The sequence below is a fragment of the Siniperca chuatsi genome, linkage group LG6 (genome assembly GCF_020085105.1).
Source record: "Siniperca chuatsi isolate FFG_IHB_CAS linkage group LG6, ASM2008510v1, whole genome shotgun sequence".
NCBI lineage: Eukaryota > Metazoa > Chordata > Actinopteri > Centrarchiformes > Sinipercidae > Siniperca > Siniperca chuatsi.
Window position 1 is genome coordinate 20605421 of NC_058047.1, and position 17204 is coordinate 20622624.

Here is a 17204-nt window from a genome sequence, read left to right on the forward strand (position 1 = left end):
CACGCACCAACGCACACTTAAAAATATATCATTAACAAATGGGAGACAAGAGGAGTGGAGTTGGTATTGGCGAAGAGAAAGAATTCGGGAACGGAGAAAAGAGAGGAGGGAGAATTTTTTCTCTTTGGAGCTCAAACCAATGTGTGAGATAAGGCTGCTTTAGGTTTCTATCAGATGATGCAGAGGATCATCTCCTCACAATGGGAAGGCTTCCCCCATTGCTGTGTCAGCAGGCTCTGATTACAGTGGCTTTTTGTTGTGTTTCAAACAATTTCATCATGCTCCCCCCCTCACACTTTTGCACTTGGTATGCAATGCAGCACTGGCAATTTGTACGTGTTTGGATTCCAATTATGGAGTTGTTAAAGCTTTTTCGCCTGTGGCCTGCAGATTCTTATTAAGCCATACATTAAAGAGCACAGAATCACATTTAAATGGAGTTCATGTTTCTCTTTTGTTTTCCAGTGTTGTGGTTGTTATTAATTTATTCTCAGTGCCCTATGCATTACACATTAACAAATAAATTGTGTTTGTGATTGTAATGCAAAATACTTGTTTCTTATTCAGAGATAGGGCCAGCATTTGTCAAGTAAACCAATAACAACAAGCCCAGAGAGAGCGAAAAAGAGAGAAAAACAACCACCAAAATGGAGCCATTCCCTCCTATTACCCTTAACCATTTGTGAAACAAACAAACAAAAAAAACCTTAAACAACAATGACATTTCCGCAGTCTTGGTATTTCTTTACAAGCTGACGCAGAAGAGAAAAAGGGAATTAGACAGCAGTGTGAGTGATTGAGTGATTGGCTTGGTGTCCATCGGAAATCATTAGGTTAGGGGTGCTACGACAAGGGAGGCTATGGGGAGGGCTGCACCGTGACACCAGTGCTACAGGCAGCAACCTCAAAGGTCACGACCCTGGACAGACTCCATCACTATCTGTCTTTCTCATACAGAAAAGCAGACTGATTGTCTCAAACAAAAGGAGGCGGTCCATGAAATAGAACAGAGAGAATTGAATGTGATTTGGATAAGAGTAGTCAAATGCTCGCTGTACATAAATGAGCAGGTGCACAAACACATGCACACATGTGCCGACACTTTTAGGCTTAGAGCAGCAAGGCAAAACAGGTTACAGGTCAATCAATGGATCAATGACTGACATGGCGTTTTTAGCCCTCCTTTTTGACGCAGTCCTGCAGAGATTACAGTGGAGACATAGCCAAAGTGCAAGGGTCACTGAAACGGCAAAAAACGTACACATGCACAGGCATATGACAAAAATGGATGGTGATTGTTTAGATGGGTAGAAGTGATCTCATATACAACAAGAAAAAACAGAATATTGGAATAGAATTATGGAATATTATCCGTGTAAAGATACTTAATACATCACCACCCACTGATTACATTTGGCTGTTGAGATGAGATCCAAAATGTAGTGGCTGCTAGTAAACCATCTTCAGAGTGGCAGAAATATGATGCATGGTAACCCATATGAACCTCATTAATAGAACACAAGCAAATCTATTTATTCAGACAGTCAGGGGGAAAATGATTGCCTCAATACTCCATCTGGTTTCTCTCCATGTCTCATCCTCCCTGCCTCTTCTCTTTTTTTCCCTCTTCTCTTCTCTGTGTATTCAGGGATTTTGACAGGTGTTGTGTGTATGTGCATGCTTAACATTGGTGCTTTGTGGGTGTTTGTGAGGGTGTGTATGTGTGTGTGTGTGTGTGCACGCATGGCAGCATACTTGAAGTCTTGCAGTTAGGCATTCACCCTGGAGGGTTTTAACACCACGTCCTGTCCTCCCTGCTTCTCTGTCAGTATCTCCCTCCTTCCTCCATCCCCACACTGATCTCATCCCTTCTTCTCTCCTTTTCTACCCCCCAAAACTCTCCTGCAGTCCTGTTTCTTTTGTCTCCGCTGCTGTCACAACCATTCAGGGTGGGGACTCTGGCCAGGCTGCTAGGAGCTTTTGACAGGACATGGCACTAGGGATGGGGAGGCTGGACGGGCCTGGCAATTCATCCAAAGAATTTTCTGCTCATCTCCTACTTTTGTGTTGTGGTTTTGTTTTTTCACCTCTTCCCATGCCACCATAGAAAATTGTCCACATGCAGCCTGGTGTATTGCACGGTTGCCTGTTTTCATTATCTGACTCTGTTTATTCCAAGAAATGTTTGCAAGGAGTTTTGTGTTTTCACTAACTCATGAGACCCTCTATACAGATCTGTTTTCTTAATTTTGTTAATTGCTCAACATCTTTATTCCACTTTCTAATTCATTTTCACTGTCCTAAAATTCTTAGTTGATATTTCTTTTAAACTGCTGCAGTTTTGTAATGTTTTTAAATGTATTGTACTTTGTTTTTGATTTTAAAGTATGTTGAATTCTAATTAAGTTTATATGTGGTGTCACTCTGTTGTAGGTTGTGCATTCCTCACCTACTGCGCCCGAGAGTCGGCCATCAAAGCCCAGAACGCCCTCCATGAACAGAAAACACTGCCAGGGGTAAGTGTATATCTCTATTTCTCTCTGTATCTGTCTGCCTCCCCTCCTCTTCTCACTCTCTCTTTTCTCTCTATGGTGGTCAGCCATGCCATCTGCACTCGGCTGCACACCAGCCGGCATTCTTCTTGTATAGTCCCAGAGTTGAAAAACACTTTGGAAAGCAATTCAATCAATAGCTCAGCCTTTTGAAGGCCTGGTTTCAACTTTTCCATGTGTCTGTTCTCCAGGGGATATTGCCAGCATTGATCAGACCCACTCTGCCTCATTTTTGAAGCAATAGCATAGAATGAAAAATCTCTTCATTTCTGGAAAGGTGCTATCAACAGAAAAAATGTCAAACAGAGCTTATATTAATGATATTGAAATAATTCATTTGATAAAGAGAAAATCATAACCTGTTTATTTGTGCTTATGGTATTTGTATTCACGTGAAATTATTTCTGTTATTGTTTTGGTGTTAATGCATTTGTGTGTGAGTATGTACACCTCTGTGCATAGCTGCATCTGTGTGAAGTGCTGTGAAGTGGCTCCCCACAGAGGCAGTGTGGCTTAAAATGGTCAGATTGGGCCTGCACACCCCTCCCCCTGAAAGAAGAGAAAGAGCCTGAGAAACCCAGCCAAAAGGCACATGTTTCAGTTAAACATGCAAATACAACACGCCACAAACTTTGGGCATTTTTCTGGTGGCTTTCTTGAGAAACAAGTTATTTCGTTTATCCTGCAAATTAGCCAAGCATGAGGCTGGAGGGCGTTATTCTCCTCCTTTTTCCTCTGCATTTGAATAATAAGATGGAAGACAGAGGAAGGAAGAAAAGTTCTTTCACATAATGCCAGAGGTTGTGTTCATGAGTAGTTATAACTGTGTTCAGTAATGTGTTAAAAAGCAGGATTATCTGATTCTTTTACTGTTTTTGTCCATGGTCTGACTATCCAGTAAGTTTCTCTCTCATGCCTCATTAATACCGTCCCCCCCTTGCCAGCCTGGCAGGGTGTCCGTAAGGGTGATCTACCATTGGGATTAAATAGTTGATGTGGCTGAATGTATAAATGAGGGGCAAGTCTGATGCTTTTGCCTACTCCCCCTCCTTTTCTTAGTGTGTTCTGAGAGGAGAGCAGATCTCCAAACCATCTGGGCTCTGAAAGGTTTAACAATCATCCGAATGGAGTGCTATAAACAACATTACCATAAACAGCATCACTTAATGTTAAAGGAAAAAAAAAACATTTAATGACTGTACAGCCATGATACATAGAGTGTATACAGAATTGCCCAACACAGCTTTGCATGTTGTATTTGTCACACACAAGCTCTGAACGTTTTTCCTTTTGTGCGTGCACATGCACACACATTCACTGACTAAGTTGCCCCGTATCACTCGTGAGAAATAAAACCCTTTTCTTGTACCTTTCAGTCCTGCTTTAGCCCTCCTGCTGACTTCCCCTCTACCCCACATCCTCCCGTCTCCCCCCTCTCTCCCATTGCTCTTCTGCCGCTGCTCTTCCTGAGACAGAGCGTGTCATAGAAATGTAACAGGCAGACATTGATGGGTGTCAAGCCTCAGACGAGGCTGCCCTGCTGTTCCCTTCAACTTCACGCACACAAACACCATAATACTGCAGCCACACATAGTACAAGCAGGTACAACACTAGCTTCACACAATTGCAGTAGCATGCAAGTGTCGCTAAACATCTTATAGACTTTGTTCGCCTACTGATGAACCAACAGCTGAGGGGAGATTTATTCACAAAAAATGTTTGATTTAAAGAAAGATAATTATTTACAATATGAAAGAAAATATCATACAGGACATTTTACGATAAATACCATGCTGCAGTGTGTTGTGTGTGTTTCTGTATGTGTGTAAAAATGTGTGTGCGTGCCTTTGACTGCCTCCCATCGCTTCTCCTGCCCTTATCTCTTGAGCCTCCCTGATCCTGAATATTTTGCGATATGACCCCTGTTGCTTCACTGCTTGATGGTAAGTAGATATGCCAGTTGTTTGTTTGCAGAATTCTGCTTGATATGCAGTTTGCCAGGGGCTATGGTGTAATTAATGTAAACTAGGAATTCACCAGAGATGAGTTATGAGTTATTAACATCTGCGTTTTTTTCATTATCCCATGCATTGCTGCTCTCGTGCAGGGGGGGTTTGACCAATGTGGTTACTCATCCATATCTGTTTTTTAAATGTTTGAATCTGAATTCATGTCACACCATCAAAATCCTGCTGGACTTGTTGCAAATGAGTAGCACCATGTATAAAAATTGTACCATCTAACAAGCTATTCTGAATCTCATGCAGGGCCCTTTGCTGAACTCTGGCCACAAACAAGCCCCACACACACACACACACACACATACACACACACACACACACACACAAACAAGCCAGTATACACATGGACATCAGCATGAACACACTTGAATTTCATGAGATGGAGTGTTAGAATTTTTGGGTCTTCAGCTGGAAGGCCTGGGTTCACACCCTGTGTCTGCTGTGATGTCCTTGGGTAGAGCAGTGAAGAGAAAATATTTTAAAAACAAGTTATAACCTGTAAGATTTCAGTCCTGGTTGATTTGGCATCACCTGTGGTTAGTGTTGATAATGGCAAGTGAATTTTAAAACCCAGTTCAGTTCGTAATGACGCTTGTATCAACCGTTAGGACAGCAGACACGCCTTAAGTGGCAACTCATGTATCTTGTATGTTTACTGTGCACCCAAATAAACTGGGCTGAGAGGATTCATGTTTTAATATACTAAGTCAACCGTGTCGTCCAACGTGGTAGTACTGAACTCATGATCGAATGTTTTTTTCTTTTTTTCTTCCACATACTTCTAGTATGTGCATGAATCGTTTTCTTTGATTCGCTCGTGTGTGTGTGTGTGTGTATGTACTTTAAATCCTATGCAGGAAAGGTGTACTCCTCCAAAACAATGAAAACTACTATACAGAGCAGCATGAGTGGCATACAGAAGGCTAACACATTGGATTTATATTGTTGAAAAAATGCAGGCTAGGAATTGTATCAAAAATGTAGTTTGATAATTAAAATCTTAATGATTATAACTTTAATTATAATCCTTAAGATAGGACGGTGTAGTCCCTCATTCGTCCAGGAGTGTTCTATCGTAGAAAAGGTTTCAGTCGTAGTCATCTGGACACTGTTTTCAGAATCACGACGTCAGGAAGGAGTCTTCCTGAGGAGATTCCTTCCTGAGGGCAGGGCTTAAGTAACACAGAGTAGCTTAAACTTCTGAGTTCCCGGACCATTTTTCACAATTGAGAATGACTTCCGGATGGGAGCCGAAACGTCTTGATTCTGAAAACAGTGTCCAGATGACTATGACTGAAACCCTTTCTACAATCCTTAAGATACTTTAAGATGATTGTTATACATGTCTGTGTACACTCAGATGGAGGCACTGGTTGCCACACACAACCCAGCGTCCTCTTATTATCAGAAATAAGTGCTTGTGTTCTTAGATGTTATTATCCATGTCCCCATGTTACACATTAGCTGCTGAAAGAAACAGTATGGCCTAATGGAAGTGTACTGAACTGGAATATAGATTCCTGCGATGGAGTGTGATGGGAACCTTGGGGACACGAGTGCCTGACACAAGTTTGGCCACCGAATAGGAGAAGCTCTGACAGTTTACCAGGTGTGTGTTGCTTGGCTCTATTAGCTGTGTGTGTTTGTGCCTGTGTGGTAAGCTGGCTTTGCATTGCAGCCAGCCCTATGTAGACACAGATAGCAGTGTATAAAGGTGGGAAGAAAAACATGTGCACATGGCAGCTTGCCGTGATCACACACCACCCACAACAGTAGGCTTGAATATATTATTTGTGTGCTGTTTCGTGCTTGTTTGCTGCTGATGGAGATGCACTACATTTGATATTACATAACCATATGAGTGCTTTTGTGTATGTGAATATGCTTGCATGTTTTTAATCATCTTAATTAGCTACACTTAACTTGACAGTACTCATTATTGCACTATTACTTATTACTTATATTATTATATTGTATTATTATACCATACATACTTATCAACCTATCAACCTCTAAATCCACTTTGGTACTTACACTTATTTTAGCTTTTATACTTATATCCACTTTGTACTTAATTTGTCTTACCTGTATTATAGTGTATTATATTTTGATTTGCTTAGTACTTCTATTCCTGTGTGCACTGACGGGATAGTGAGCAGCTGTAACAAAAGAGTTTCCCCTCGGGGATCAATAAAGTATTTCTGATTCTGATTCTGATCTGATCTGATGTTTTAACTTTAAAACCCAAGAATCAGTCTTTTTCTCTCACCAAGTAAAATCTAAGCACGCCTTAATGACCGGAACACTGATTCCTCTTAATGACATCATTTGTTCTTAAAAAAACATAGAAACAACAGAAACAGACTGCCAGTTAAGACCCGGTGGCTATTTCTACAGCAGTTGGTGTGTGTGCTTGCGAATGTCACAGTTCTCTACACAAGTCTGCAAAGATTTACTCCACAGAGCTCAGCATCATGACAAAATCCTGCATCCTTCACTATCCACCCACCTATCCCCTCCCTCAATCCCCCAAAAAAAAAAAAACTCTGTCACTGTCACTCCTCAAATCCAGCAGATCTAAGAAATAATTTCAGTCACTGCAGCAAGTGTATTTCCTGTAGCACAGAAAAACATGCCACCCTCCACTTTTTGTCATGGTAGCACTGTGTACAACAGTGCTGCCAGTGGAAATGTGTTTGCTGCATGCATTTACTCCTAGTATTAGTACAGTTCGACCTGGGGGGAGTGTAAGACGCTGGCAGTGATTCAGGAGGCAGGTTTATGGAAATAGCAGCCGCATTAAAAACCCAATGAGAGCAGGGAGAAGATTATGCTCCAGCACACACATGTGGGCTCCTGCAATGTCAACACTCTAAGTAGATCCCCTCCCTCTCAAATGCCTCCGTCTCCCTCTGTCTCCATTTCTGTCTCTCCCGCTCCCTCACTCTTGCACTATGCCCTTTGCTGTGCACATACCTGCTCTATTAGTCTGCTGTTTAAGTGCACGTGGATTCCTGTGTGTTTGTATACATGTGCATGCATAAATTTACATGTGTTTGTATGTGTTATTGTGTGTATGTGACAGTGCTCGGATTAGCCATAATAGGATGTATGAGAAGCGTGGAGCAGAGCAGGGCTGTGTTGCAGAGAGTGGCCGACCTTGTGCTGTGGAAATGAGGCTGCCGTGCGATGGAGCCTTCCTCGACATGCTGCAAACCGTCTAGCCTTCCGTTGGGCTTTGCACGCACACACACATGCACAAACACAAACACAACATATACACTTTTGCTTGCATGCTATCCACCTGTTTATCACACTACAGCCAAGCTCACTCATGTGCCGGCCTAGCTGCAACTAAGGCTGAATAATTCAATGCTACACTCTGTGAAGGTTGGCGGAGTATGAGTGTAGTGTATTGTATGATAGTGTGTGTACTGTATGTGCCTGTGTTGAGTGGGCAGGAGTGGGGGCGGGAGTGGACCGGACTGGTCAGCATGAAGCCAATCGGTGCTGGCAGGATTGGAGGCCTTGTAGTCAGGGAGAGAGGACTCGTTTGAATTTAGGCTTTGGGTAACAGGAGTGTGTGTATGTTTTTAACAAGAAGATCATAGTGGAGTAGAAGTTGAAACAGGCATGGTCAAGGTCTTCTTTAAAATATTTTTTTGTGCTTTATGCTGGGATATGTGTTGTGACTTTAACATTTGAGTTTAAAATAAAATACTATTGCATCTTTACTGCCCAGCGTATACTATGTTTTTCCTTTATTTATATTAGCCATGGGCATGTCTGTAATTTGTGAACTTGAATGTTTTATTTGGGTTTCACTCGTAATTAACAAACACACATGTAAGGACCCAGATGTCTGTTAAAAAATTTGAACACCATCCGTTTATTTTCTCAGAAAGAAACCTGCCACCAGCTGATCTCAGCACTACAATAAGCAGGATGGCTGCAGCTGATCTCAGAGGCTACAGGAGTCTGCCTCTGATGTCTATTTTTTATAACCTTCGTTGATGCATTGAGATGAGAATAAAGAGGGCTTTGTAGATACTGGTACTCTAATGGTTTTATGTCTGTGACCTGGCCTGTCTCTGAACTTATTACCCAAGTCAAATCACACTGATGAATAGAAGGCGCAGGTGGTGTTGTAAAATGTCTGGAGGACTGGGGCTGTTGTGCATGTGTGAGTAGACTTTTTTTTTTTTACTGTGCTGCAACTTTATTTATATATCACATTTCATACACAGAGCAAAACAATGTGCTTTAAATAAAGTGACAATGCAATCGAATACAAGTGCAAAAAATAAATATGCATATCAACAGGTGCGATTTTTTTTAAGAATCAGTGCAGAATATACAAAACACACACACACACACACACATGCACACACACATGCGCACACACATTATAGGTTGCGCTTATTATAGGTTGCGCTGTGGTACACCGGCACGCGGCAATATTCCTTCAGTGCCAGTAGCAGTAGCAGCACAACAAAACTTTTCTTTGAGTGTGTGTGTTGTGTGTCTGTGTGTATTTGTGTGTGTGTCTGCTGTAATGGCATATTGGTGTAATGTACGCACAGTAAAGAGCTGCTGTACCAGAGTGCTCCTAAGGGAACTGAATCCCCACACCCTTACAACATGTGTTTATGCTAACACACACACACACACACACACACACACACGAATATACACACCCCTGAAGCAGAGGGGCTAGAAATATAAAACACACATAGGATAACTGCTGGAGCCATCACAACGTTGCTGCTTGTTTTTCACCTTCTGTCTCTCTCTCTCTCTACTGTTGCTTCTCTGGTACACGTGTAACACACACGCACATACACACACACACACAGACACAGACACATACACACACATGTCTCCTTTGTTCGGCTCGTTTTTCTGCGTGGTAGATTAGCCACATATTTAGAGAAGCCTTCTTCTCCCCAGGGGATTGGCTTCTAAGGGTATTTGGAAAAAACAGCAGGATCTGCACTCTGCACCTGCCTTTGGAGAATAAACAACACCCACTGAAACACTGAAAATGTGTTTCATCATGAAATTTCATTTCATTTTGCACAGTATATACTACACTATGCAATGGCTTCCCTTTAGTTGCTAGGATTGCAGTGAAAATAATGCAGTAGATGAGATACATTGGAAGAATGTTTAATTTAAATTTAATTTAATTTACATTTTTTTAGATTAATTTATTACAGCCAAATCTTACAATAGCCATTGTCATGTGTGAATCACCTACCAAAATTTCAAAAGTTCAAGAACTTGCTTTCAGTTACAGATGACCGTATTTTGACCCCATCTGTGACATTAGCGCTGATGACATTACAATGCTGCTCCCCCTCCCACTGCTCAGGGTACATCACGCTAACTGGCTCTGGGGGGGAGGAGTTGCTTCAAATACCAAAATAATCCACTGCACACCCTGCCCATTAAGCCACTTCACAGTGAGAAGTGTGCCATTTTTTTTAGAACAGTACAGGTTAGCAAAAAAGCAGAATTTTTAATGTTTTTGATATTTTTAGTCTGTTTAACCTATTTCTGGTTGTGGCTGGAGACTGCTTGCCCGCCTGTCTGTGAGATTCAGTCATGTGACACGGCTGTGAACTGGGTTATAGAGCTGGGCTTTGTGTGTAATGGGGGAAACTGTGTATGTGTGTAGGTAGGTTTGTTTTTGACTTCACTTGAATGTCACTACCTGTGTACCAGACTAACGTGCTGGTCTGACTCATTTTGATGCTGTGCAGTTCACATGATCTAATGTCACTTTGGCACACCTGTACCAGTGGGGCTGAACCAGATGATTCTGGTTTCATTCCAGGCAGCCGATCATGGCTGTGCCTGTGCAAGAAGCAAGGCCCAGACACTGACTGACAATCCATCTGTGGGTCCCTGTACAGGCTTGTACAAGTGTGCCACAGCCCGCAGACACAAAGAGAAAGAGTGGGAGTGAGCTGAGGGGTGAGCACATGGATGATAAACTATGGCCCTGAAAAGAGGGGTGTGTATGTGCCTGTGTGAGAATGTGTTCTTGTGTGTATTTTGAAATGGGGGAAAGATTAGCTTACAAAAACTGGGTATCCAAATAGACAAGACGACAGTTTAGGAGGCACAGGCAAGTGTAGCCGAACACATGTCACTTTACTCAGTAATGAAGGACGCACTTAAAACGCATCACCCAATGTGGCTAATCGGAGCTGACATCTCACTGGCTGGACCTTGTGCCTATGGGAGAGAGAGGGGGATGAGTAAGGAGTGTGTGAGAGATTAGAGGGGGATGAAGTGACAGAATTGTTGAAATATTGAGAAAAGATGAGAGGAGGCACAGGGTCATGTTGACAGCTTGAAGCCATGCCTTCAGAGTTAAAACAACCATTCTATTGTCTGTGTGAGTGTGTTTGCATGTTCGTGTGTATACTGTCCATAGACACACAGCATGTGCTGTATATCTGTGCTCGATTGAAATGGCACACTTGTGTGGTGGAACCAGAGGGAGCTCATTTGTAAGGCAGATCTAGCTGTGCTTTGGTGTAGTGTCCATAGAGAGGGTAAGGGGGCCGCACAGCACGACAGCCAGCATGTGTCAGCAAAAATCGGGACTAATGAAATACAGTACACATGGCTGGAGGGCAAGGAGAGGAGTGTGACTGACAGGAGGCATGAGTGGAAACAACCCATGGCAGCCCTCCTTCATGGCGCATCAGCCAGCCTAACCTATTTGTTTTAAGCCCCAGCCCCCTTCCCTGTAGGGTAGAGGAGAGGAATAGTGTGTGTGTGTGAGGGTCCCTGGGGGTAATGACATGGAATACAAGTGTATGCGGAGTGCTAGTGATGGGCCTGCTCATGTGGAAGTGGGTATTTGCATTGCAGAGGAGGGCTGTCAGTAGAGCTCGCTCAGGGAGCCAGTGTCAGGGTGATTGCTAGCGGTGAAGGCTTCTGTCGTCTGCCCTGCAGAATACCAGGACACTGGATATAGCTGAGCTAGCACCAGCAAGATCAAGCACGTCGACACATTCAACATTTCTTTGTGTTAGGATTCTGCAAGTGTTTCTGTAGCAGTTGTTTTGTTTTTCATTTTTATCAAACTTAGATTTTACCTGACACTTCATTTAAGTGGTTATGTTTTGTCCATCATGGCAGGCTTAAAGCGTTTCATATAGAAAATAACAATAAGCTGGGTGGCTGCAGAATAGCTGGTAATATAAATTATATAGTTGTGTGCCAACAGCTATAGTCTGTGGCCTCTAAACTATTTCAGTCCCAGCTGCAATAAGAGGCAGCTTTTAATAATTCAGAGTAAAACAGTATACTGGATGTCTTCCAGGCAGCAAACTCACATTCAGGTGAAACACTAAATTCCCCTCTACCCCTCACTCCCACCACAACCCCAAAACCATAGCGGGGCTGTATCCGATACCCGTGAAGGGCTTGTAGGGACACACACATCACTGGGTTGTGTTGTTTGCAGAGTTTGTTTGCACTGTGCAGAGCTTTGTATTTATGTGTGTGCATGTATGAGTGTGTGAGAGAAAGTGCGTCTGCAGTGCCCAGGGACTGCATGGTCTTGTCAGGCCTTGTGACTCCCTGCACAGCTGTGGCACACATACATGTGGCACGTTCTGGAGGATACAATTTAGAGTCACGCTGCTCTTCAGGGTTAGCCAGTGAGCGACCTTTAATGTGCTTTCTGAAAGTTCTCAGACAGGAGATGGCTCTGTGAAGTCAGCTTGGAGGTAGAAAAGAAAAAATGGAAAAGAAGGAGAAAAAGACAAAGATATGTAGATTAGAGAGAGAGAGAGAGGAGAAGGAGTAGGGGTGGGTCAAAAAGAAGACAGGGCGACTGTGAAAGAGAATGAGAAGTAAGAGGAAAGATGTTTGAATTACTGAGTTGTGAAGATTAGGAAAAAATTATATGAAGGGGGTAAGATAGAGGGAAATGGAGAGCGGGAGGTCTTGATGGAGGGCCTCACTGCCTGATCAGGACTGGTAGTTGTAACATGTACTGTATGACTCAGTAGAAAAAGCAGCACAGCTGTGGTCCGTATTTTGTTGAATCCCATGATGAAGTCCAAAGGTGTCCCAGAGGCAATCATTAGGTTGACAGTGTGGTGCTCACTAGCTGAATATGCACTGCCTCTCAGATTTTCATATTAGAATATTTGGACTTGTTGAAAGGCAAAAAAGAAAAGCAGGCAGAAGAATCAAAATGAACAAGAGACTTAAGAACCAAAGGAATTATGCAGCTTTGATCCCTGCACATCCCCTGGATAATCCCTGTTTTTCATTTGAAATCAGAGTCCATTGTTTGCTCTGTTTTATCAATATAGTAATATGTGATATTGACAGGGCCCATAAAACCTCTTCCAGCAATTCTCTCAATAAAACATTGACCCAAAGCAGTGCAACTTTACTCAAGTATTATTAAATAGTAGTATTTACTCAACAAATTATTGTGGTAACTTGGGTAGCTGTCTTGTACTATATGCCATAGTATAACAGATATATACTGTAATACTGTATGCCATTTTATTGCTGGTATACTTAATTACACTGCTTGTGTGTATAATGATATACAATAGCTGTCTTAGCATACAGTAACAGCATACACTATATAAGATGTTATGTAATACAGTGCATGCTGTCTTTCTGCAGGTATTGTGTGTGCATTTTCCATTTATGCCCATTGTCAGTGAATCTATTTTATAGATCTATTCCAGATTATGTCCAGTGTGCAGCTGTAATGGTAAGTCCAAGTTTTTGTGGTGAACAGATGCCAAATGCATATGCAGTACTAACAAGAAAAATATTCTAAATACCCTCACAGTTCTGTTCAATCCAGCTTCAAATTTGATAGAATTAGTTTGTTTCATATTACAGTATATGTAAATTTGAGATATAAATAAAATGTCTGCCAGCTGCCTGACAAATACACATTCAGAAGGGGCTGTTTAAATATGCTAAAATACTTGTGATAATTGGAAAATATGTCTATTCCACTGTTAACATTCCTAATTTAGCTAAACATGTTTTATTGACTGACTGTACGCCTATAGCTCTTTCACTGGCAAAAGCCAATTTTGAGATGAGTGTTACACCTTTGTCAGTGTATCTCAATCAGCTGCACTGGCTGCTGACCAGGACTAGTTTGTGATAAAATGTTGATTGATTTGGATTCAGACAAAAATATGCAGTTTTAAACTTTTTCTGTTTTCTCTGCCTTTGCAGTGCAGCACAGATGGGTCGTGCCTTAGTCCACAGCAGATTGATATCCACCCACTGATAATTATAAATCATGAGAAAATGGTAGTTTTTCATGCCATTTCTTTTCTTTGCACTAAAAAAAATACAGAAATGTAATGGTGGAAAATATATTGGAAATATGAGTTTCTAGTTACTTAATTTTCTGATTTAGTTTGCGTTAATAAGGGAGTGCCAAGCTTGCTCAAATTACTTACTGAGAAATAAGCGTTTGCACCCCTCTAAAGTTCAATTGTTTGATTGTGCACAGCTTTTGCAGGTGAGGCTCAGTCTGACTATATCTGTGTTGATGTTTCACCTGGAATTTTTAGAGGTGAATGATCTTGAACTTGCCTGGTCGTCATTTTATTTCAAGCTCCTTTTATGAAAAAAATGCTTTACTCCTCTTTGCTGTTGTTTTATGACATTCAGTATAGTGTGTCCTTCTAAATCTGGCTGTATACTTTAATGGTTATATGTAGAAGATGACACATGAGTGACATGGAATATGCTCACTGACAGACAGACAAGGGTGCACATGTGTCTGAGTGTTTCTATGAGGTATGATAAACATCAGTAATGGGGCTCAGGCAAATGACTGCCATGGCAGCATGGGCCACCACACTGTTTAAATAAGTGTACATGCTCAGAAACACACTCATAAATATACACTGAAGTGAAGATGTGCATAGGCACAATCCATTAGGCACTGGGACAGAGGACGAATTTATTTTACCTGTCTCCTTTGATTCATTATTTATGAATCTATCAATCTGTATGACACTGCGGCAGCATATAGAGTTTGGCTGGCTGCTTTCCTGCCCATTTTCCCATCTGCCAGCTTCTATCTGTCTGTCTGCCTATCTGGCCTTACAAGGCCTCTTCTTTTTCTATCAAAATATGTCTGCTATGCAAACTCTCTCTCCCCCCTTTTCTCACTTTCTTTCTCTTTTTCTGCCTCTCATCATACATCTTTGTCATCAGACCCGTTCCTTTTATTCTTTGATCTTTTATTCAGTCTCTAAAAAATTTGAAATTATGATGATGACTTGCAAATTTATCGCAGATTAATTTGATGGGTTCAGCTTGTACCCACTCTCCTCATGGGTGTGCTTTTACTGCAGTGTTATTAATATATTCCTGAAAGACTACTCTCCAGTGCCCCTCTTTCAAGATTGGGAAAGGGCAGAGCATGTTGTCCAACCTGCGTCTTCATCTTCTCTCCCATCTCGCCTGTTCTAACTACTTCTTTCTCCTCAATTTCTCCTTCCTAGTTTTTCGTCATCCAACCAGTTGACAGCCTTAAAAGTGAAACTGGTGCTGACAAGTGGCTGTATTGTTTGTATCACATCATATGCACAAGGACGGACATCCATGCTACCGTATTATTTATTATTATAGTATTGGGGTTATATGATACATATTTCTGCAGCTGCGGAGGGTGCTAAGAGTTGATGTTGGTAATGTCTCATTAGTGTGCCAACAAGGGGAGAAGAAGAAAACAATGAAGATTTCAGAAAATATAAAATGCTTTGCAAATGTTTCATGAAGAAGGAAATGCATTCAGTCTGTTTGTGTATTCTTAAGGCCTAACAATCTGTTAACAAATGAACAAACCCATGATTGTGAACATTAAAGCTCAATAGGGAACTTTAACTAACTTTACACTGGATGAATGGGAAATCATCAGTAGGGCAGTGAAAGTCTGTCATGTTGTCTGACAAATCTAAAAGCACTTAGGCTGTGTCTGCTGAATGACCAGGATCTGATAGTCAGATTTATTATAGTGTCCGTTCATAGTGAGAGCCCTGTGGGTGTAGGCTGGCCAGCTATATAGCTACACTGCCTTAGTATATTTCAGGTTACGGCAAAGAAGAGAAAATAAAAGCCTTTTCTTTTTCTTTCTCTCTTTTTCAATCTCTCTTTCACTCTTTCTATCATACTCACTCTCGCTCTTTCTTTCTCTGTCATCACTGCTGTCTTTTGCAGCCTGGCCCCCCTTATTGAAGATGCTTGATAGTGCTGTGGCTACAGCTTACAGAAATAGGACATACAGTAATAAAGGCAGAAGAGATGGCAAGTTATCTAAGGATCAGCATGGAGCGCAGCTAAAAGAAAATAAGAAATTGCAAATATCAAAAAATGTCGGCCCACCTCAGCCCTACCCTATCAAAACACAGGATCACTGAGCTGTAAATCTGGGATTATTTTTTGCTGCAAACCAAACAGGCAGAAAGAGCTATTCCCTCTTGCAATAAATGAGAACAATGACATATTGCCTGGGTTCTGTGTGAATGGCGCTACGGCGGTAAAGTGCGTGTTTGATGGCTTGATGTGGGTCTGTCGGTCAGACGTCGTGATACCTTGCCATGTCAGATGTGGCTCTATAGGTGTGGTGTATGCTCACAGATAAGCAAGATATGGTTTGAAATAAGTGAATAAGATAGCTGTTACATAGCTGGAGCCAAAAAGCATCTGGAAGCAAAGGGACTTCTGCAGAACAACACACCTCGTAAATTTTTTTTCTTTTTTCCCCCCAATTTTTATTTTTTTCAGAGTGGCAGCACACAGACCTTGTAAGACAAATCCTTTCTAATAGGAAGCCTCTAGGGCTGCAGAGGAGCGTGGTCGATACAGAGAGACACAGAGGGCTTTGAAGATGGCCTGTGTCTTTGCCTCCATCCAAATGAAAAGGCAAGAGAGGGGCCCACTGGGACACAGCCAGGCTAAGTTTCTATAAACACCATCTACATAACACCTAAGATGTCCCTGTGTTTGATGTGACAGCGTCCAGATTAACTCACATTAGGGAGAACAACAAAGCCCCGGGTGCTGCAGTCTCTCTTATTGCCTGGAAGACCGGAAGAGACAGACTCAGAAACAAGGGCACACAAAAACACTTTTAACTGGTCAACTGGTGACACTCTGAAATGATGCCGCACTTCAGATTTCACCTGTTTCATGATCTTCTTGTTTTGCTGAAAAACTGAATGATCCTGACTGAGGCTGGGGCCCTCTGAGAGGTCTCATGGTGAGGAAATTAGTGGTGTATCCTCCCCCTGAGTTTTAAGGACAGACTGAGAGAGGACTCCTGCACATGTTGTCAAAGCATTTTATTATTATTATTATTCACCGGTCCCTGAATATATATATATGTATATAGTTTACTTTTGTAAATGATTACTTCTTGAATAAAACAAGATCTTATATTGTGGATGCAGTCTTAGTTAGAAATGCCCTGATGTACACAATAATCATCACCAAGGGCATAAACTGTCCCTGAGATTTAAAACAACACAAACATTTAAATATGTCCCCTCTGGTGGTTTCAAATTGTGCATTTTTCTGCAGTTGGCAGACATTATTCACCAGTCA

At 41.8% G+C, this 17204-nt stretch overlaps 1 protein-coding gene across 8 annotated transcripts in view; it reads left to right on the plus strand.

The window, feature by feature from the left end:
* The window catches only part of celf5a (cugbp, Elav-like family member 5a), a 176511-nt gene that overhangs the window by 14323 nt on the left and 144984 nt on the right, over positions 1 to 17204 (plus strand). For all 8 annotated transcript variants that reach the window (XM_044199549.1, XM_044199550.1, XM_044199551.1 and 5 more), the window contains exon 2: positions 2434 to 2516. In XM_044199549.1, coding sequence (XP_044055484.1) covers positions 2434 to 2516 — 83 coding nt within the window. The remainder of the gene's footprint in view (positions 1 to 2433; positions 2517 to 17204) is intronic.